This window comes from Megachile rotundata, chromosome 7 (genome assembly GCF_050947335.1).
Source record: "Megachile rotundata isolate GNS110a chromosome 7, iyMegRotu1, whole genome shotgun sequence".
NCBI lineage: Eukaryota > Metazoa > Arthropoda > Insecta > Hymenoptera > Megachilidae > Megachile > Megachile rotundata.
Genome location: NC_134989.1, coordinates 9,311,819 through 9,336,465, shown reverse-complemented (window position 1 = coordinate 9,336,465; position 24,647 = coordinate 9,311,819). Strand labels below are relative to the sequence as shown.

The 24,647-nt window shown below is 33.5% G+C and overlaps 1 protein-coding gene across 2 annotated transcripts in view; it reads right to left on the bottom strand.

Annotated features, from left to right (window-relative positions):
- Positions 1-23,800, bottom strand: part of LOC100882736 (uncharacterized) — a 30,823-nt gene extending 7,023 nt beyond the window's left edge. For both annotated transcript variants that reach the window (XM_012286584.2, XM_012286585.2), the window contains exon 1: positions 23,680-23,800. In XM_012286584.2, coding sequence (XP_012141974.1) covers positions 23,680-23,697 — 18 coding nt within the window. In that variant the 5' untranslated portion in view covers positions 23,698-23,800. The remainder of the gene's footprint in view (positions 1-23,679) is intronic.
- Between the last annotated feature and the right edge of the window lie 847 nt (positions 23,801-24,647).

The window sequence follows — 24,647 nt, the reverse complement described above, 5'->3', positions numbered from 1 at the left end:
TTAATTAAAATTAGATTGACTTAGGTTAATTTATATCTTAGCGTGTAAATTAAAATTTGATTATAATTGGTAAGCAGGTCAGGTATCGTGAATAAAGCAAGTTTTCTTTAGTTACAAAAATAAAGATAAAAGTGTAGGAAATAACACAGTAATTCCATTAGAAAATAAATACAGCAACATAATAGAATTCTTAACTTTCTTACAAATTCGACTTCATTCGAAATTGCATAATTTTAACAAGGAAAGAATGATAAAAGATACACACGTAACATTCTTAATAATGCACCACGTAATCAAACTTAGTTCTATTAACACCATTGAATTACCAAATCAAACTTGTTCTTCTTTACGTAACTAAAAAGAAAAGAAACTTTTGCACCTGCCATACCTGTCTCGTTAACATTTTACTCAATAAAGATTCCTACAATAAAAAACAAGTAAAATTTAATCCGTCTCATTCATAAGTATACGACAATGATCTAAGCACTTTAAATCAACAAATTAATTTATCTTATTTAATGTGTTGAAAGGAGGACAAACCTGTTACTACCCATTCATTTTTTGTGAGAGCAATTTTGAAAAATAAAAATTCACTCTTAAATTGGACAGGTTAATTTCTTTGGTTAAGTGTTAGTTGAATAGCGGAACTGGGTCAAGTATGGATCAGAGTTATGCAGGTTCGACTAATGGACACTGAAATTTTTGCTTGAGAAACTTTTGTGTATTAAAGAAACACGAGGGAATAGTTCTTGCGAACGTAAACTGACATTGCCATGTACTTGAACACTTAATATAGTTTTAGGTATCATGGCTGAAGGTTAGGTTAGGTTATTGATTATAATAGTTCTTTAGGATTTTTTCAAACATGTGATCTTGAGTGAATTATTTTATTTCATAATTTTCTGTTACTTTTTGAGATAGAGTTAGGTTTTCTTTCTGAAAGAGAGAAAACAAGTACAGAAATTAATCTCACAAGTGTCTTATTCTTATGGAGGAAGATGCTGTATGTTTCAGCTTGTATTCCATCGTGAGGTTCCTTTGTTGTTTATAGATATACAAGTCCTCCTCCTCTACATTTTTAGTTAGCTTCTTCATACGAATAGAAGTATCTCTTCCAAATGTATAAAATAATAAATTAGTTCAAATAATAAAACCTGTATATTTATTTAATAAACCCTTCCATCTCCAACCCTCTCCAGGACCACCACTCATGAGACACCCTATACAAAAGATGTTGCTACCGTCCAATTACACGTACATTTTCCTTGTAATACTTTTTGTCGCTGAATCATCCTCTCGAGATATTTTCCTATTGTAAAGACTATTTCCCATGCTGACCGTATGTCCTTATGGCAAGACGCGGTCCCGGCTTCCGGTAGATCGACTCGGTGGGAACCGCCCCGGCGTATATACGTGTTACGTAATTTCAACTGACCCGAATACGAAGCAGGATTATGGCGGCGTGCTTACCGTGAGAGATTCAGATTCAGAGCGTTGTAACTCGCTGCTGTTTCGCTACGCCGTCGCTTCTGGATCTCCTTGAACCGAGAGCAAAATGCTCGCACAAAAGACAGAACCACACCACGCCTCGCGACGACCTACAGGAAACACTGCGACTGTCGCTTTTAACGTTTCTTCACGATTCACTTTACATCTTCTGCAGCTTATCGATACCTTCGTTTGCGTTTCTTGTTCACCTTCTTATTTGTTTCACTCATTTTTTAGTGCCAGATGAAAGATTTTTTGGTTTCTGTATTGGACTCTGAATGTTATATTTTTATGTGGGTTACTCAATTTTTATGGATTTTATTGGATGATGGATGTGGAAAGAGTTGCTGGTCAGACTTTGAATTTTACATTTTTATGTCAGATGCTGGATGTTATATTTTCATGTTAGTTAATCAGTTTTAGTAGATTTTATTGGATGGTGGATGTTGCAAGAGCTCCTGGTCAGACTTTGAATTTTACATTTTTATGTCAGATTCTGGATGTTATATCTTCATGTCAGTAACTTAACCTTAATGGATTTTATTGGATACTGGATGTTGAAAGAGTTTCTGATCAGACTTTGTTACATTTTTATGTCAAATTCTGGATGTTATATTTTCATGTCTGACTACATGTAGTCATATCTCCTGGACCAGTTAATTTATCCTCAATTGTAAAATTGATAATTGGTTAAATTATGGATGTTACATTTTGATGTCTCACCACATGTGATCATTTCTCCTGGACCAGTTAATTTATCCTCATTTGTAAAATTGATAATTGGTCAAATTATGGATGTTACATTTTGACGTCTCACCACATGTGATCATTTCTCTTGGGCCAGTTAATTTAAATCCAATTGTAAAATTGTTAATTGGTCAAATTTTGAATGTTACATTTTGATGTCTCACCACATGTGATCATTTCTCCTGGACCAGTTAATTTATCCTCAACTATAAAATTGTTAACTGGTCAAATTTTGAATGTTACATTTTGATGTCTCACCACATGTGGTCATATCTCCTGGACCAGTTAATTTATCCTCAATTGTAAAATTGTTAATTGGTAAAGATTGTATAAACCGTTATTTTGTATTATGTGTAGAATTTCAATTACCACGACTGCAGCAGACCACGTTATGAACTCAATTCCTCGGCCGTTGCATGTTACAAGAAACGTTGTCATTTCAACTATCACTTTCAATGGTTACGTAGGATCTACCAATAACCGAGATTTCCATCGCCTCGAAACCGTAACAATCCCGATTCGCTTTTTTCCGTTTTCTTTCATTCATACCTCACGTTTCCACGTTCTTTTTCTGAATCCCGACAGAATTTCTATTCTGTATTCGTTCCGCAACTTTCGAATTGCGCGACGCGATACAAAAAGATCGCACAAGCAGATGATTATTTTGCGATATATGAAAGCGTACGATCGAACGTGTAACACAAATTCCAAGGATCTACATACGGGTTCTATCGAGTTTCCGTTGCGCGGATATACAATTACGTGATGTCTTGTTTTGGTATGTAGAACCGGTGCAGAACCGATGCGGAGAAAATTCTTGCATAAAGAAAACACGCCTTCGGTGCTTATAGAAAGCGACGCCGATTTAATTACCGACTTTAATATTTATGCATGGAAGGTTACTCAAATAATAGCAGTTACTTGACTTTGTTATTCTACTTTGCCTCTTTCCGTTTTGAATTATTAATGCACGTGAAAGCGACCGGATAAGCATTTCGGTAGAAAGCTTGCTAATTGTTGTATAACTTTTTGGAAACTGCTACATGAAATAGCACTGATCATTGTTATCGAGTTGATTCTCGCTTTGATAAATTACTCTGCTAAATTCATGTTTGAGTGCTATTTTAATTATAGCATTCATGAGTGCTATTTTAACAAGAGAATTTAAAATATTTGATTTTTAGCAATACTTTACTTGGTCTTTTTAGATGACAAATAAAATGAGACACTATTTAACTGGAAGACTGATTAATAATTTTTATATGAATTCTTTTACTATATTGGAAATTATAAAATACCCTTAGCAACATTTAGTATCATTACATATTAAATCATCTGAAAAAAAATGACTTTTTGAGAACTGCTACATGAAATAGCATTGATCATTGTTATCATGGTTGCTGATTCTTGCTTTGATAAATCTACTCGCTCAGCTAAATTCATGTTTGAGTGCTATTTTAACAATAGCATACATGAATGCTACTTTAGCAAGAGAATTTAAAATATTTGATTTTTAGCAATGCTTTCCTTAGTCTCTTTAGATGTCAAATAAAATGAGACATTATTTAATTGGAAGATTGATTAATATTTTTCATATGAATTCTATTATTACATTGGAAATTATAAAATACTTTTAGCAACACTTAATGTCACTACATAATCATCTGAAAAAAGAATAACTCTTTTTATCCTGTTTAATAAAAATCTTTAAATTTGTAAACATCTGCAAATACGTGAGTCCTTTCAACCAGACTTTCGCGTTTAAGGTCACATCCATTAATATCCTTCCCTTTCGCTTTTCTTTCACTTTAAGGCAAACAAGAAACGCCCAACAAAATTCAGCTGTGATCCGAAAGCAAATCGATGACATCGAACTTTCCTCCTCCAAAGTCAAGGTTTAGAACATTTTACCACAAAATCATCGCAGCGTAAAATTCTCTTTGAGCCTTGATCAGTCGGACGAAAAGCGGTAAAAAGTTTCATGGTTTAAACCGGGGATTAGTTTCAGTCGTTTAACAGCGATCAACCGAGACGTTTGATAAAAATAACTGTCTTTACTTTTTTCTTTCTGTTTAATTGTTGAGAATTGTGTTTTAGATATTTGAAGTCACTTAGGCACTTGAAGTCATAGTTAATAACTAAAACCTTTTGAGAAACGTCAACTATCCCTTATTTTAAGGATGTACGCTAGTTTTGAGACATCCTGTATATCAATGAGTCACTAATTTGTCAAGGATGTAGTATACAAATGAATCACTAATTCGACAAGGATGTAGTATACCATTAAATCATTAATTTGACAAGAGTAACAATAAATTTCCCTGCTAACACTTTGACCGACATAAGTTTTCAATTTCCAAACCCAAGTGTTTTTACAAGTGTTTTTTAAATCACAAGAGAAGCAGTTTCAAGAAAGAGTACAACGAAAGTTCCATTAATCAACAGAAACACCCTGACCCAGAGGTCCAGATCCTTCGACAATAACCTTCGATTTCCTCCCCGACACGTTCATACGATACGTTCATTTAATACACACAATTCTTTATTTCGCCAGATTTATCAACTGAAGAAATGTATAGCCGCATTTTATCACGGGTCGACTGAAAATTAATCGGCGCACGCCCAACAGACCATGATGCATACGTATCATTCGAAAGTCCCGTAACAACGTACCTCCCTGTCTCAAGGACGAATCGTGTGCCAACAACGTCTCGAATATTCCTTCGAGCCATCGATACTGATTTTATCGTCGTTCGAACGTTCGCGTTGGAACGAGAACGTTTTTCCTTTGACGGTATTTTGAAATGTAGATGGTGATTTGAGGTTAGGTAGGTCAAAAACTTGGGTAACAGATTCTGTTCAGGAAGCATGGTGGAATTTTTTCATGGTGGAATGGTGGAAGCATGGTGGAATTTAATGCTACTTCAGAAGTTACTTATGGCGATAGTTTTGATGGAACTAGTTTGTTTATTTATTTTATAACTTGGGTTATTTTTTTTAGTAGTAGGTTTATGTGCGTCATGACGCAACTTGGGTTCCTTATTTTTGATTTATTCGAAAATTAAATTTTTAGATTCGAGCCGCAAGATGAAGCTTCAAACCCCATTTTTGCAAAGGGAAATCTTATTCAGAATCATGTCAGATAACTCGTGTGAGATATTGAAAGACAAAAATTGATTGATTGATTGATTTTATATGGGCCTTGACTACTATGATCATTGGCCGACAAAAATCTTGCAGCTAAAAAATATTACACCTAATGTTACAGCTAATATTTCATCTAAAAACACTACACCTAATATCAGAACAAAAAATATTCCAACGAAATTTGTATTCCACTCACTTCGTTTAACGCTTCTCTTAGCATCCAATAAAAATGATATATACCCAACTACAAAGTAGTATTTCACTCTCTCTTCACGGCCAGTAATCGTGCGATCAAAATCGTATTTCTCCAATTCATTAAGGAGTATCACCAAAGAACACGTTCTTAAAATCAGTCTAAAACTGCAAGTTCATGCTTAATTTAATGGTCGACTGCGTTCGAAGCATTTCTTACATTCAAAAAGAGATCTAAACGAACATAAAACACTGATAAGTTAACTTTCCAACTTTTCAAAAAATATTTATAGAAACAAAGATTAAATGTCTGGTACGTTGTGAAATAAGTAAGGATGGAGATCAAGTAGCCTAATTATTTTTTCTCCGTGATTAATCGGCTAATCATCGGGTACGATTAAAGGCGAAATCCGGAGAGCTCGTAACGTCGTCATTATTATCGAGGTAGGCCCATTGAAAGCGTATACAGCCTAATGACTCTCCATCTGGTCTCGGAAAATCGTGACAAGAAGGCAGGGCTCTGTAATCAGCGTTGGAACATGCCAGTCACATACAGTGAGAGGCACGGACACATTCGGTCGATCTAGTTGGAAGCAATCGGCCCCGGTCTACCACGCCTTGTCTAGCCCTCCAGCTCTAACTTTCCAGAGAAAGGAAGAACAGAAGGTACCTACGTATAAACCTGTCTCGTTTTAAAATACTTTTACGAAAGTAAACGTTAGGTGGGTTCAGGTTTCCAGGTTTACGTGGAATCTTGATGCATAGGTGAAAATAACTCCACAACACTCTTTCACACTTACACAAAAACCTTTAAATTTATAAATCTTCATATTTGCAAAGTAATCAATTACCAACTTGACAAGTCATCAAATGATCAAATCCCTAAATTTATAAATTTATAGATAAATTTATAAGTAAATTTATTTATAAATTTATTTATAGATAAATTTATAAATTTTCGTATTTGCAAATTAATCAGTTACCAATTTGACAGGGCACTAAATTATCAAATCTCCAAATATTCAAATCTGTAGAATCATTATTATATGTCTAATCTTATTTTGCAGAATCATCAACTTGTACAACATTTTGTATATAAACTTTTCCCCATACAATTTTCCTTAGAATCTACCTAAAATATTTGACCAAGTTTCACCAGGTCAATTAAATTACCATTCATCATCCTGCAAACAATTACGCATCCTAAATTACATTGAAAAAAGCTTAGAATGCCTTGTAATTGCTGCTCGAAGATGTAGCAACCTTCTTCCAATAAGATTAATAAGCTTCAATAATTACACTGTGCAGGCACGCGATCGAGAAGAGAATGTTCATCAAAACTGATCACAGAAAAACAACGTTTCGTCATAGGTACGCACAAAGAAATAATCGTTGCATAACGCATCGTTGTGTGACTGCAATCTTAGGATGATGTTACCCTGGAGATGAAGATTTCCTGGATGGTACCCCGATTTCCAAATTCTTACACTTTTAAATTCCTACATCCCCAAATCTACACATCCCCAAATTCCTATATTTCCAAATTCCTATATCCCCGAATTCTTTCATCACCAAATTCTTACATTCCCAAATCCCTACATCCCCAAATTTGTACATCCCCAAATTCCTACATCCTCAAATCTCCACATTCCCAAATTCCTATATTTCCAAATCCCTACATCCCCAAATCCCCACATCCCCAAATTCCCACATCCCCAAATCCCCACATCCCCAAATTCCCACATCCCCAAATCCCTACATCCCCAAATCCCTACATCCCCAAATCCCTACATCCCCAAAATCCTACATCCCCAAATCCCTACATCCCCAAATCCCTACATCCTCAAATCTCCACATTCCCAAATCCCTATATTTCCAAATCCCTACGTCCACAAATCCCCACATCCCGAAATTCCCACATCCCCAAATTTCCATATCCCCAAATCCCAGCATCCCTAAATCTCTACGTCCTCAAATCTCCACATCCCCAAATCCCCACATCCCCAAATCCCCACGTCCCCAAATTCCCACATCCCCAAATCCCCACATTCCCAAATCCCCACGACCCCAAATCCCCACGTCCCCAAATCTCCACGTCCCCAAATTCCCACGTCCCCAAATTCCCACATCCCCAAATCCCCATATCCCCAAATCCCAGCATCCCTAAATCCCCACATCCCCAAATCGCTACGACTCCAATTGCTCAGAATAGAAAAAAGGACTCACACGTATTCGCGGCAGTACATTGACTCTCGCGGTCGCACACCAATCAGGCCAAAAACAATGACAAGCAAACGTCCCGAGAGTGAGATAGAATTGCGTTCAGCAGTTGTTGTCATTATTATTCTTACTTGCCGAAATGTAACCAAGTGTTCACGGTGGATAGAGCTTCTTTTACTTTGGGTCACGCGCCAACTCGTGGGTTGACATCTGTACACGTGAACGTAAGAGGGTTGGAAACGTGTAATGATAGTGTAAACAATGAAAAGTGTAAGTGTAACTAGATCGTGGAAGTCTTAAGAGGTAGAAGAGCAAACAGAACTGGTAAGAGAAGTAGAAAGATGAAGAGGTAGAATTTCACAGGGGAATCATAGTAGCAACGTGTTCAAAATGGAAGATTGTGTCGGACACGCGCCAACTCGTGGGTTGACATCTGTACGCAGTCCACGATACTAACGCTTTCACGGTGAAGGTAACCGGTCACGTTGCTTTTGGAAAAAAACTGCACCAGTAACTGGTTGCATTTTCTGAATCGCGTTCTCGGTTATTATAGACGGTCTTTACCACAACACACGGTGTAGAAACGAGACGTGTGCGTAACGCGAATCTGATCTAGATACGGCAGGAGGCTTGCCCACGATTATATCGCATTTCAAGAGAGGAAGTAGTTAAAGGTACGCTTTCCTTGTTCGTATTTCCGTGCCGGAAGCTGTGCAGCATCGATGATTCGTTCCGATTAGTTCATCTGACAGCGTGGTTTAATTAGTTGACGTTGGTAAATGATTATACTGTCGTCAACATGTTAAATGCGCTGTAAATTTGCGAAGAAAGTTGTTATGTGTCTTGTATCAAATTGAAGGACTTTATCGAGAACGAGAATCTGGTAATTCGATGAAAAATGTGGAAAGGCAACGCTCACGCGATTTCGTAACAAATACTTGCATAAATTGCGAGAAATTTTTAACTTTGATGCAGACACTCTATTTTGTACTCATGTGAGTGTGTACATAAATAATTTTTACTGAAAAGTTTAATTAACATTGGCAGATTGTTTTTTGTTCTTTTCTATTAGGGTAGTTTCTTCTGAGGGTTGCTTTCCTCCTTCCTTTTGGAGATTCGAGTATTTTTTAATTAAAGAATTAAAGAATTTAAGAATTAAATGAATATGTATGTGAAACATGTGTAGATTTGTTAAACGACTTTTGATAAAATTTTACTTTCTTCCAAAGTTAATTTTACTTACGTGTAAAATATAGTAAAATTAATTTCACCAAAATGTAAAATGTAGAAAATGAAGATTTTGATAAGAATTTTGTAGGACATTCACCCTTGAGAACTGTAACCTGACGGAATTCTGATAAACTTGTTCGCAATTTTCACACTCACAAAATTACTGTTGATTCCAAACTGAAAGTAAAAGTCTTCGCAAAAATACTTTCTCGAATAAATATCGTATACCATCGAGAAAAATAACAGCAAACGCCAGATTTTACCATCACTTTGAATAAAAATGGTTCAACTTTCCTACAATTTGTATCGTTCGTAAAATAAATGCAGAGTGACCACGTCACGGTTATTGATCACAATAAAAAAATCCGCCATGAAAGCGAGGAAAAACGAAGGAAGTTGCAAATTCGAGGCAATTACGGTTTGAACGGATTATTATCGCTTAAACACTTTCCTCAGTCCGAATATTTATTAATCGACAAACGTGTTAGAAGGAAATGAATGGTTGAGTGCAGAATTCGACCTTGCGTATCGAGTTTCTTCTCATGCGTTCACAACATCGAATTGCTCAACAGTCGTTCAGTTAAATCAAATAAAATCTTAATAAAATAATTTTAATTTAAGACATAAAGAATGTTGCAAATCCTTGTAACTATTTTGTGCAATTAAACGCACAATGGAAATCATCGGTTGATGTAAATTAATAGCAGTGTGTTGCAATTGCGGTGACCATGATGTTAGAGAATTAGATGAATCAAGGGTTGTGTTTCAAGGCTCTGCGTAAAGATTGTAAATCAGTCTTAATATATCTCGATAAGCTGACTAATATAAATTCTTCTTTCACACAGTATTAACTTTTCTCAAGGCTTTTGCATTATCGAGATCTTTCAGCAATACTTTGAAACGTGATTTATCAGATGAGGTTATTTAATCTTCCGGGGAAATTGATATCGTAAGGCAGTTAACCTAAAAATTCAGTATGTACGATGACGATTGGATTGGATTGTAAATTTTTTTGAAGGTTTGTTCAAGGAAATGTGAAATGTTACACTTTTTTGGTAGCAAAATGTAGTATAAAATTAATTTGTAATTAATTTCAAATTTTTAAGTAATTTGTGTGACAATAATGAATTAGTGATTTGTGCTACAGTATTGTGTCATAGCTCTTTGTTAAACAGTATTGAATTTGTAACTTATCAATCAATATGTTTTTATTACATTTTTTATTTTGTACCAAAATTTGAACTTTGTATGTTTTCATAATTTTGATGCAACAAAAGAAATATTTTAGCCATCACAGATTTAGTCAGTGACAATTTTTACACCTATCTAATATTTCTCATAAAATTTGAAAGACGAAAATATACCACATTCAAAATATTAAATTAAATTTGCAACTAATTGATGCTAGTCTTCGCTTATTTTCTCTCGTACATATTAAAAAACATATCATATTCTATAAAGTGTGTCAAATGTCTGGTAGCAAGCAATTCGAGAAACAAGTTTCAGAAAAAATATTAAGCAGGAAAGTTGTAGAATTCAGAAAATCAGATGGTGTTAAACTGTTGAGGACCCTTATTCCAGGTTTAAATTAAATTTTTGCGAATGCCTGAAACCAACTTTCTCTTATTCACATTTTCAAGTCTTGATCATGTTGCTATAATCATAGACTGGTTCATACTTTAACATGTTATTTACCACGTCAGTCGTGTGTAAGTGACGCTCGAATTTCCATAGAAATGCAGTATGCAGGTTGGTGTATAAATACTGCAGAAATATTCATATATGACGAAGAGTGTAGAATTTCATGTTCTATAGTTAGATATAAGTATATTATAGAGACAAGTATATTATAGATATACTTTATAGATATAAGATGTAACAAGGTATTTTAAAAATAATAGATGAGATTTGTTAACAACAGGAGTGCATCATGGTCCTCTAATTTAATACTGAAACAAACATACTGAAAGATTGAATATCCTCAGCAGGTCAGTTAATATTAAAACCTTGTTAAACAATTTTTTTGAAAGGAGAAAGAAATCTTGCAGAAATAAAATAATCAACTCTAATGTCAACTCTACATACACAGATTCAAAGATTCCATTTAACACATATAATAAATAAGTAAATTTCAAGAAGACAGTCAAAGGAACATTAAAATTGCTGGAATAGAAATTTGAACAATTTGACATTATTTTATCTTATATTATCCCATAATTATATCCATTATGAGATTACAGATCAATAGTAGATTCAATAGAAATATTTCAAACACCTTTAACAGAATGTCAAATGCCACAACCGAAAGATTTGCCTTACTTTCATTCCAAGTACAATTCCATTATCTCTCAGAACAATCAAGCCCATTGTTTCTCAAAGATCTCCCTAAACATCGAAGCTATTATCATTAAAATAACCCTAACGAATAATTTCCAACGCATTCAAAAGAGGCGACAGACAGTCAGTCAGATGGATTTCTCAAGATCTAAGAGGATGCAAGATGACACGCGAGTCTCTTTCCCGGCAAAATGTATCCGCCGGAAGCGTAGAAGACGTGAAAGGTTCGCGTTCCGCTCGCGAGTGAATTGTTCGTCATGGAACGTCGAAGCAAACATTTGAAAGTGTAAAGATTCCGACGACCACAAAAGCTGGGGCCAAGTAAAATTGCGCGACGAGGAAAAAGCCGTTTAGAGTCTAAATATGGCCGCACGTAGAACAGCGAGAGTGAACGTGACTCGTTTAATATGGACGCTGTGAATGCGGCCATTGGTATGCAGGACCTGTGTGCCCTTGTCTTATGAACTGTGTCGTCCAGGACGTTACTCTAACGTTCGCTTTTTCTTTTGTTTAACGGTTGGAAAGCGAGCAACGTACTGAAAACCCGGTACTGATGGTGTACTGTTAATCGTCGCGGTTCTCATTATGCTTCTTCGCTTCGACGGACCTTTCACTAACGTCGCTCTGTTATACAATGGAGGCTTAACACTGAAACAAGCCGGTTAGGTTTCTGGTCTTTTGTTGGGGTTTTCTTGAAATTTTATTCTGATTTTTATCCAAACCTATGTGGTCCTTTGTGTAACAAAAACATATGTACACCTGTGTGCACCAAAAACATATGTGAACCTGTGTGCACCAAAAACATATGTAGATCTATGTGCACCAAACACATATGTGGACTTAATTTGAAATTAAAAATGAAGTTTGAAGAAGCAGATTCCAAGTGAAGTATTTTAACAAATTATATAATGTAGCATAATATAAATCTTGTAGGGAGGTTGACTAGTTTTAGTGTTGATGTGAATATTAATTTATACTTTATCCTTATACAGTTTCACTTTCATTTTTAATTTTAGAGCAGATGTTACTCTGATATGTTAGTGCATAACTTTTGAGCTAATCGAAATAACTTTTGGATTTAATTTTCAGTAAGAATTTGTGTAATATAGTACTTCTGAGGTCAGGTACTTTGTTAACATTGAACTTAAAATTTGTTGAGAAGTAACTCAAACTTTCAAGGTTGAAAGATGAAGTTTTTTATGCAAATATGAAAACGTACTTGTTTATTAAAAATGAATCCAATAAGTCTATGTTACAAAAGTATTTTATTCTCTCTGTAAATATTTGTTAAGAACGTGAATATGTAGTATAAATATCTCGAGGTCCACGTTATAAAAATTGAAAAATAGCTTTCTGCTTTCAAAGAGAGATCTCCTCGCATGAGTTAGCAAGAACAATAAAAACACGATTTCAGAGTGAAATGTTCATCAAAGAACATGCAAAATGTAAGAGATTTTAAAACATCTTATCTTAACAGTTCGAAAGTTGCAACGTTACAAATGGCATAAAAATTTATTTGCTAAAATATTTCTGGTGGCAATTACTGTACATATTATGAAAGGTTAGAAAGTATCTTCACATCAGTAATTTCACAACTGATCAGTTATTTCAAACAAGTCATATTGCAGATTTGTACGAGTACAAAATATCCAATTTGGTACTTAATTGCAAGTAGAAAGTGTCTTTGGTACATAACCTCACGAAGTTACACATCCGTCTGAAATTATCGGATTTGTGTCAATTAATATTACGAAGTAATTGACTACAGAGGAAACAAGAAGATTGACTTATCAATAAATCTATGTAGGAAACGAGATCTGATAAAGCGAACCGATAGCGATTTTATTATTTGTCGGTGGAATAATTAGAGAAAAAGAGAGAAGTTTCTATCTAACATCGATTAAGGAAGCATTGGGAACTTTAGATACCACATCGTGAGTCTGTTCTATTGGTGCGTTAAGAACCAACGAAGCATGACCACGTTTAACCCTTGCCTTGGATGTATTTTCGCTCTCACTGTTTTGTTCAACGTTTCCCACACTTCATTTTGCATTTCGTTTCTCACATTTCACCGGCTGAACCGTGTCAAAAATTTCTCGTGACTAGGTGCTACTCCTGCGTCGTACCTGTCGTTTATCTTCGCTCGGCAAACTTTGCTGGTTCTTGAAAGCAAACGGTTATTCGTGTCTTGGGAGGGAAACTTGCGATTTTAACTGTTTGTCGGGAAAATGTTTTATCGGATTCTTAGAACGGCGGTTTAGTTCTGGGAAGTTAATTTAGGTTTGTTGTAGGAGTGATTTGGATGTAATGAAATTCAGTGGAAGTGTAGAATTTGTTGGGTGTTGGTGAAATTTAAAGGTGATGAGATAGGTTAGATTAGATTTGTCAATTAGGTTGGGTTTGTCAATTTTTTGATTTAGAAGTTGGGAACTTTCGTATTTCTGAATTTTCGAATTTTCAACATTTTGAATTCATGAGTTTGAGTTCTAAAATTCTCAAAGTACCAAATTTTTATATTTTTAAATATTAAAATTTCAAAGTTAGACAATTTAAAAATTAACAAATATGAAAGTATGGAGTTCCTATTTTTCTAGATTCAGTAAATTTCTGAATTCAGCTTTACAGTCCTAAATTTCCAAATTAGTTCTAAAATTCTTGAACCACCAAATTTCTATATTTCTAAATATTAAAATTTCAAAGTTAGACAATTTAAAAATTAACAAATATGAAAGTATGGAGTTCCTATTTTTCTAGATTTAATAAATCTCTGAATTCAGTTTTGCAGTCCTAAATTTCCAAATTAGTTCTAAAATTCTTGAACCACCAAATTTCTATATTTCTAAATATTAAAATTTCAAAGTTATACAATTTAAAAATTAACAAATATGAAAGTATGGAGTTCCTATTTTTCTAGATTTAATAAATCTCTGAATTCAGTTTTACAGTCCTAAATTTCCAAATTAGTTCTAAAATTCTTGAACCACCAAATTTCTATATTTCTAAATATTAAAATTTCAAAGTTACTAAATTTTTAGATTAACAAATATGAAAGTACGATTCTATTTTCCTGAATTCAGTACATTCCTAAAATTCAGTATTATAACTAAAATTTCCAAATTAAAAAAATTACCCAATATAAAACTACAAAAATTGAAAAAAGAAAGGGTTCGAAAGTAAAAAATATTCCCAAAGAAAATGACTGATATTTGTATAGTAAGTAATCTCAACGAGCGGATGAATATGTACAGCTTTCCATAGGAGTTTTAATGGATTATTGTTTTAACACGGAACATTGTAAGATAAATTATTCTCCGTTACATAGTCTGCAGCGACTGTGAGAAGCGTATACCCATATATCATTCAATAAAGGTTCCAGGTGTCCAATTATTATGCAAACAGTTGGAATATATACTGATTACAGGTCTATCGATACAGCTATATAATTTATAGTTATCGAATGATTGACTCGTATCTATTGTTCGGAGTTAAATCATCAATTGTCTGAAGAAAGGCTTTTCTATCATCCTATAAGATTAAAACAATATAGTAAATGGCGCTTTAAGTTCAAATTTTATTTTAGAGATGCATTGATGAGGAAGCCATCTTTGACGATCTTGAAATTTCGTACGTCTACAGATGTATTGTTAATTATAAGAAAGCAGTCTTTCATTTTGACGATGTTAAAATATATTGATCACAGATGGATGGACAATTATAAGGAAGCCATCTTTGATTTTGACAATCTTGAAATTTCGTACGTTTACAGATGTATTGTTAATTATAAGAAAGCAGTCTTTCATTTTGATGATGTTAACATATATTGTTCACAGATAGATGGACAATTATAAGGAAGCCATTTTTTATTTTGACGATCTTAGAATATATTCTTCACGTCTTTCATTTTGATGATCTCGAAATATATTATTAAAACTAGAGTAAAATATATTGTTATGATTCTGAATAACTCTTTCATACTGACAGACTCGTTTAGTTTCACAAAACTTTGCAAGCTATATTCAGAACTATATTTTGCAAAACTATATTGCAATAAGTTAAATCAATTATTTCAATCAAAAGTTTCATGAAGTATAAGTAATGAAGTATATTGTAAAAATTATTAAAAAACAGCAACATAATTGATGGAGAAGATGTAGAAGTGTAATGGTTAGGTTAGGTACATGACGGCGGGAAATTTAAATTAAATTTTGTTCGGATTTTGACGCCGCACCATGTAGTGTAATATGAGAAATATAATAGAAGTATAATTGATGGTTTGTTCTGATGATTCATGCTGAATGCACTAATATTTGATGTGTAATAATTTTGTATAATAATTTCGCAAGAGTATAAAATTCTTAACAATTCTAAAATATATAAAATACGACTTGTGTTTAACTTTACCTATTAGCTATCTCTTTTAATATAGTAATATTAAAAACAGACAATAGTATAACAAATAGCTGATACTAAAAAAATTAATCTAGCTTCATAAGAATGACCTAAAGATTATATTTGAAATTTTCATATTGACCAATTTTCGTACTAAATCATTTCAACTCTCCTTCCATTTCGTCAGTCATCCAACTTTCCAGAACAGTAAAAACAACAAAATCTCGAAGTTTTACTTTACAAAAGACGCTTTCGACATTCTTGACCAGTTTCGTTTAGGGTGCGCATCAACTCCGATTTAATTACAGACCAACAAATTATCCTGAATCGCCAGGCAGCTAATTTAATTGTTGAATTTCATTAGTTCTCGGTTATTTTCTTCCTGTTGTGCAACCAGAAAAACGATCGTAAACCGTGTTTGAACAATCAGCAATTTGCGTCAGACGGCTCGGTGGCATTTTTGCCCCTCGAAGGATTTCGTGTCTCGATAGAGAGTAAACGGCGCCGCTGATGACCGTTTATATCCGAAGAAAGCAACAGAGATTTACCCGCTGCTGCCTCCACACGTATTTCAACGTATTAGCCTCGCTTTCGCAACTTTATCGACGACCAGTTTCTCCGCCATTGGTTTCTAGCAGTCAAAACTAGGTCTTATGTTTAAAAAACGTGGTTGGTAAAATGAGCACGTATGTTTTGCGTCGGGTGATTGAATGTGGTCATTGTTATCTAAGATGATTCGAAATTCTGAGCTCTTCAGGGACGATCGATTTCGTTATTGAATGTAACGTGACACTTTTGGAAATTGCTTTTGTGGTGAGTAATGGTGATTTTGTATTCAGCGGTGCATTCTGCATGAAATGAATAAATAAGACTTGTATTGTTTACATTTGGGGAACAGTGCGCATCTGTGATGAATAAATACTTTTCTCTAAAACATGGATTTTTTATTTTTTACTAACCTATTAATAAATTAATATCAACACTTTTCACACTGGCTGGAACACACAATTTTTTAAACAAATTTTTTGAATTTTTAGAAACAAATTTTGGAAGAAATTCGCTACAAAATTCACAATAACAGCAATAATTACTAAAGTGTAAAATGTCGAAAGGATTTATAGGAACTCCAAGAACAATATTTCAGAGTAATTAAGAATATTGCAAGTAATTTTGCAGTATGAAGCTTAGAAAGTTCAGTCGTTAAAGCTTTAGTCGTTAAACAATTATGAGGCAGTAAATATTTAAATCACAGTACTGTCACATATCCTCCGAATTTTCTCTACAAGTTTCACTAATTACAGTCACATATTAGTTTTGTTAATGAAGCATAAATTTCGTTAAAGAAGTGTTACGTACGACAGGCTAATTAAATAAATCGTGAAAGCTTTCTAGAAATTTTTATAACACTCTGAAAGTGCAAGAATAATTTCCAAGTATTATTTAATGAACTGTTATGATAATAATGAGTTATAAAACTTGAAATTTCACCAAATTCTTGAAAGATATCGCGATTGAGATTCGTAATTCAGCTCGTTAAAACAGCTATCGTTGATTAATCACGAAATTCAGTTCACAGACGATTTTAATCTCTATAACAAGCATTATATAATTTCTTAAAGCGAATAGAACAATGATCGAATCGATGACGATATTTATCAAGAACGGGCTGGAAAAAATGCATGAAATATTCATGAATCGTAATAGCAGCGTAGTATCGATTACGTGTGTCTACCGTTATTCAGAATGGATTAAGCAGACTGTGCATAAATCGAAAGTGAAAAGCGTATCGATTGATTTTTACCGTGAAATTGATCTGTACATATCAGCAGAATATTTTGTAGCACATGCAATTGTAGTAATCTTAGGAATGTTGTTTCATTGCTGTTAACTTAATTAAAATGTACAGATGTCAACCGACGAGTTGGCGCGTGACCGACGCAATCTTCCATTTTGAACACATTGCTACTATGATCCCTCTGCGAAATTCTACCTCTTCATCCTTCTACTTCTCTTACCAGTTCTGTTTGCTCTTCTACCTCTTAAGACTTCCACGATCTAGTTACACTTACACTTTTCATTGTTTACACTATCATTACACGTTTCCTACCCTCTTACGTTCACGTGTACAGATGTCAACCCACGAGTTGGCGCGTGACCCAAAGTAAAAGAAGCTCTATCCACCGTGAACACTTGGTTACATTTCAGTAAGTAAGAATAATAATGACAATAACTACTGAACGCAATTCTATCTCACTCTCGGGACGTTTGCCTGTCATTGTTTTTGGCCTGATTGGTGTGCGACCGCGAGAGTCAATGTACTGCCGAGAATACGTGTGAGTCCTTTTTTCTATTCTGAGCAATTGGAGTCGTAGCGATTTTGGGATGTGGGGATTTAGGGATGCTGGGATTTGGGGATATGGGAATTTGGGGATGTGGGAATTTGGGGACGTGGGAATTTGGGGACGTGGGGATTTGGGGATTTGGGGATGTGGGGATTTGGGGATGTGGGGATGTGGGGATTTGGGGATGTGGGGATTTGGGGACGTGGGGATTTGGGGATGTGGGAATTTGGGGATATGGGGATTTGGGGACGTGGGGATTTGGGGACGTGAGGATTTGGGGATGTGGGGATTTGGGGATGTGAGAATTTAGGGATGTGGGAATTTGGGGACGTGGGGATTTGGGGATGTGGGGATTTGGGGATGTGGAAATTTGAGGACGTAGAGATTTAGGGATGTGTGAATTTGGAAATGTAGGAATTTGGGGATGTAGGGATTTGGGGATGTGGGAATATGGTGATGTGGGAATATGGGGATGTGGGAATAGGGTGATGTAGGGATTTTCGGGATATAGGAATTTGGATATGTAGAAATTTGGGGAAGTAGGAATTTGGGGATATATCAATTTTGGAATTTACCGATTTAGGAAAACACCGACTTGGGAACCCAATAATTTGGAGATATACCAATTTGGTAATTTAGAAACTTGAGAATACAGTGATTTGCAACTGTAGCAATTTATGTAATGAAGGGATTGAAATTTATGTAATGAAAGAAATTTGTAATGAAGGGATTTTTCTATTCTAACCGCTTGTACCTTTTCTAAACACATCAGCCTCACGCGCCAACTCATTAGTTGACATCAGTAACCGTTTCCTAATTGCATTCAACCTCCCATGTAATACACGTACTGCTATTTTAATTACCGTTCAAAGCGGTACTAAAATACCGCAGTTGCTTAATTATTCCTGATTTGTAACTACGTTTATTAATGTGTTAATGGCAAGCTTGTTATTACAGGAAGCAAAAAGATTGCGGTTTCCTGAGATAGTTTAGTGAAAGTACTATTTAAGGAATTAGCTAGTCACGTTGAAATTGTTTTTAATTTAGTATCTTGTATCGTTTATGTCGTTATTGAACATTTTTAACAAGGCTACTGAAATTGGCGACAATGAAACGAAGAAGTAATGGTTGCAAAAACTCTGGGAGATAACGGGTTCGTTAAACTGGTGAAAGTAGGTGTAATAGACTTTACTAGCTGGTCACACATTTTCTTCGATGATATTTTTGATGATTGAGCTTTAGTTGAATTCAAAGCAATCTGTTGAACTCATATATTATTTAAAGACACTTAATAATACTATATGTGTGTGATGTGAAGAGTAATCAAACGTTAAAAAGAATTTAACACTATTTTTATAATCAGAATAGTGTATGTATTCAGAATCAAAATGTAATATGATTATGTGATATGAAATGTAGTAATAATTACATATATTTATTGTCAATATATGTATATTAAAATTATTGTATTTATTTGATTGTATTTATTTATTAAATTATTATATTTATTTGAAACAAGTATTGAGAATATTATATAATTACTGACAATAAGTATTGACATTTTTCTGCTAGCCATATACGATGAATGTCTAATATATTTTCTCAAATATTTCTCCTACACCTGTCACTAAATCCACTCCATGCCACATTGACACAATGAGTATAGCTGCAAACAATAGAAGAATGTTTCACAAAAAGATGCAACCTTATTGTACCAAAAGAATAGAAGAATCGAATGCTATAAATATTAGTCCTCCTCACAAACGTCCCAAAGAAAAACCAGAGAAATCCAAACCATTACTCACACGTTTTTACAAGGATTTTCACGCAATTGACTGTTCGATCTCACGGGAGAAGAGTGAAACCTATGACGGATGAAAGTTCCCACACAAAGTAAAGTAAGGAACGTAGAATTTTAATCGTAGAAGGAAAATACTTTCGTTAGTTATAATTAATTTTCTTTGAACTGCAACACAAGAAACGATACAATGTTGCAACGTACTTCTTGCATACTCGTTAAATCTTTAATGAAGTGTATCCACGTGAGCTGGAAGGAATGCGTCAAAACGGATATTGATCAACATTATTTTTGCTAATAAATAACAATTCGTTAGTCAAATGAACCGGTGAGTTTCGATGGGAAACTAATGAAATTTTTAGACCAGAAAGGTAATCCTTGTTTCTGAAGAGGTATTAAAAATGTACCTATTTAATTCTTTTTAATAAATTTAATATTTGGTGCTGTAACGCAGTGAGTGAAGGCAAAATGAATATATAAAAATTTATATATTTTTGCTGAAATTGTACTTGTCCACAATTAGTGTTATGTGAAAATGCAGCTTATTTTTATTTAAAAAAAAAAATGAAGATTGTCAGTAACTTTCAGGGTTGAATAACGAGTATGTCATTCAACGAAGAATGTATAAAAAAATAATTATATTTGAATTATATGTGTGGAAGGTATTATGAATATTGAATAAAGCACTATTGTATATGACATATTATTAATTTAAAAAAAAAATATTATGGTATGTGATGTATTATTAATATAAAAAAAAATATAGTTGTATATGACGTACTATAAATATACAAAATATATATTGTTATATGTGATGTACTATTAATGTAAGAGAATATATAATTGTATATAACATACAATTCATGTAAAAAAAAAACATTGTGGTATGTGACAAATTATTAATATAAAAAAAAAGTGTAGTTGCATATGTCATACTATGAATATAAAAAAAAAATATTATGGTCTGTGAAAAATTATTAATATAGAAAAGGTATAATTGTATATGACATACTATGAATATAAAAAAAATATTGTAGTATGTGATAAATTAATAATATAGAAAAAGTATAATTGTATATGACATACTATGAATATAAAAAAAATATTGTAGTATGTGATAAATTAATAATATAGAAAAAGTATAATTGTATATGACATGCTATGAATATAAAAAAAAATATTGTAGTATGTGATAAATTAATAATGTAGAAAAAGTATCATCGCATACGATGTACAATTAATATAAAAAAAAGATATATTGCAGTATGTGATGCACTATAAACACAAAAAGCAGCATTACTGCACACGATGAATTATTAACACAAAAAAGTGAGTAGCAGCTAAATTCCCAAGAAGGTTACAATGAATCTTGTTTCAGCAACGATGTTGATATCGAAACTTCTTGTCTACCCAATACATCGATCACTCCATATTGCTCCTAATATGGATTCGAAAGTAAATCGAAAGTATTCAGTACGTGTTTTATTGCATCATTTTTGACAGAAGCGAACACTCCTATTTGTAGGGTTCTAACACTGTCTATCGCGGCATTGAAATCACTTTCAACGATGAAAGTAAGAGTTCAACGAAAATGGTGTGGCAAAATAGTAATTCATAGTCTGAGAGTTTAAAATTCTTTAGTATACTATTACGAAGTGTCACGTTTCGTCTGAACAATATATTTAAATAAATATTATTTGAATATATCATAAATTCACCATTTTTAATATGGCGGTAGAAGAAATTAAATATAGATCTTAATTGAAAGTAATATAATCTTGCTATTACATTAAAGCTCTATAATTATGAGAAAGGTAGATTAATATGATTGTCACGAGATAGATGCACTGTTTAAAATAATCACAGTATTTATCTGAGGAATTGTGTCGCTCATCTGAATAATTAAAACATCACGCGTTTATCGCAAGATATATCTCATTCTAAATACATACAATTAGAATAATTAGGTATAATATCCATTATTTGGTCTTCTTCGTGTCAACACGGTATAATTTTAATATTCCGAACAGGTAATTGAAAAATTTCATTCTATGACTGTCACGTTTACAAGTGGGTCACCAGTTCTATAAGAACTCTTTTGATAAATAGTGAAATTTCGTTGTGAATAAAATGAAAATATTTGACCTGGAAATATTTCAATGATAGACTCATTAAGAAATAATAGACTCATTTAAAATGAGTCAAGGAAATAATAGACTCATTCAAAAAAATAAAATTACAATACAAAAATGTTAGAAGCCAAATATCTTTCAGTCATTTCAGGTTTAATTTGTCGATAAATGAAGTGCTATTTTTCACTATTATTATTTATAGAATTTCTTACGATTAAGTCGCTCTCCCTCTAAAACCTTTATTACTGAATCCTGCAGTCACAATGGCGGAACAAAATATAGGTATAAAACTCTTTTTGTATTATTCATGACTCCTAATAGTGTATGAAGGTTACTTTCTACAATAGTATTAAGCTATCAATGTTTAAAATTAATTAATGATCTCCTGAAGCATCGCAAACCACTTAAAAATCACCAGTGTTATAAGTTTTATCTAACATTTTCACTTACGGTAATTTATTATTTCTATCCCTGCTAAATAAAATTAAATAGCTTTCGTTTCAAGTCTCGTTATGTTCAACCATAATTTCATCGAATGAATTTTATTTGAAAAAAAAAAAAAAAAAAATTACAAAGAATCATATAATGAAGATAGAAGATGGATTAAAATTATGAAGATATAGATTCAGAACTTTGAAAAATATATTTAAGATCATATTAAGATCATATCATAAGGGAAGTTCAAGATCAATGCAGTATTTCAAAAATTCGATGGAAATTAACTTCATAGATATAAGGTTGTATTACAAACACAATTTGAACCATCAATGATTTCAAATAAATTATAAAATCTTCTGTTAAATATTGACATGGAGCATACTTGTCTTTCTGAAGCTTTTCGAAACCGTACACTAAATAATCTGCGTTTTGCATCAAAAAAATTTGCAGTAAAAATAAAATCAACGATATAGGATAAATTATAAAAATCTCCTGTCAATCGTCAAATATAAACTTTTCCTGAAACATACTTTTTCTGTACTTCCGTAAACCCTCATTTTTCATCGTAGAGGAAAATTTCAAATTTATATTGGTACATTTGTTTAGAACTCGAGTTTTGAATCGAGTTCTTCAAAATATTGTGCATTTGAGTTATCTGAGTCGAAGGACCATATAATCGTGTGAGAATAAAGAAATTCACTGTTGAATTTGACTAATTTAATCATTTTTAAATTGTCTTTTCAACAGATGTTCTAATTTCTAAATTAAAGGGTGTTCCTACAGAGACAGCACAAAGTTGCAAGATTTAAACGAGCGTGATCAAACCCTCTGATCTCTAAGGTATTTCTATTTGTAAATAGCAACTCAATAGCAACTTTCTACTTGAACAGTTTCATAAATTTTTTGGTCATTATTCTTCTATTATTAATTTTCTGTATTGTTGTTTCACTGCATGTACACATCACATATGTATGTAATTTAGTTAAAAAATGCATAGGTAAAATTGTATTAAATGTTGATGGTCACCTTTCGAATATAAAGGGTTAAACGATACAAAAACTTCCTATCAGATTAACCAAATCCATCAAACTAGCCAAAATCTTCATATACCTCCCCATAAAACAATAACACAAATCACCCAAAATGTCCACTGAACCTGTCAACGCCACTGTAACTTAAATCCAAATCGCTAGAGGGTTGCAAAAGATACAGTACATACCAGAGATATAATCCTCATGTTGCACGCGTTGCAGACGAGGAGGGTACAAGTAGCCGAAGAACGATCCTTCGAGAGTTTCACTGAGAGAGTGCAGTCGTATAGTGCTGAGCTCGGTCCTTTATAACCTATACGAATGCTTTTGCTTTATAGTGGGGGCTGCTCCGTCCTCTTGTACGGCGTGTAACAATCACAAATTAGATTCTCGGAGGCCGAAGCATGGGGCATGGCCATTGCCAAACCAGAACGCCACGGGCCTGACATTGCCAAATTGTATGGGAGTGCGTGAACGTAAGTTGCATTATGAGAACGTGTGGACACACACACACGAAACGCGTCCGGCTTGATGGATATAGGTCGAGCTCGCACGGGCAATGAGAGAAGCGTTTTATAAGCGCGAATCGATAATGATCTGCTTTGACGGGAAGTGATCTTTGATTGTGATGCAATTCAGCCTATGCTTTCGGGACAGAGCCTTTTTTAACGTGCTGACAGAAGAATGGGAAATGTGATTTATGTTCGGGCAATTTTGGTTGTTGAGGGTGGTCTTTAAGATTAAATGGCGTAGGGAATAGATTTCACGTTTGATTTCATTTGTGGAGACGTTTATGTGGGTGTCGAATAATTTTCTGTGGAGGATGAGGAATTTTGGGGATATTTGCAAATTCTTACATTTATGATTCACCAAATTTGCTAGGTCTGAAATTCTATATTTTATATAACTATTAATTTTCATATTAATAATTTATTAATTCTAGTTATTTAAGTTTCATGTTTCTAAATCTTTAAATTACCAAAATATCAAATTTTCAAATTGTCAAGCTTCATTGTCGAAATCCCCAAATTTCCAAATTCCTAGATTTTTAACCCCCCAAATTTCCACATCCCTAGATTTTCAAACTTCTATATTTCTGAACCCCTAAGTTTGCAAACCCCTAAATTGCCAAATCTTCAAATTTCCGAACTCCTAA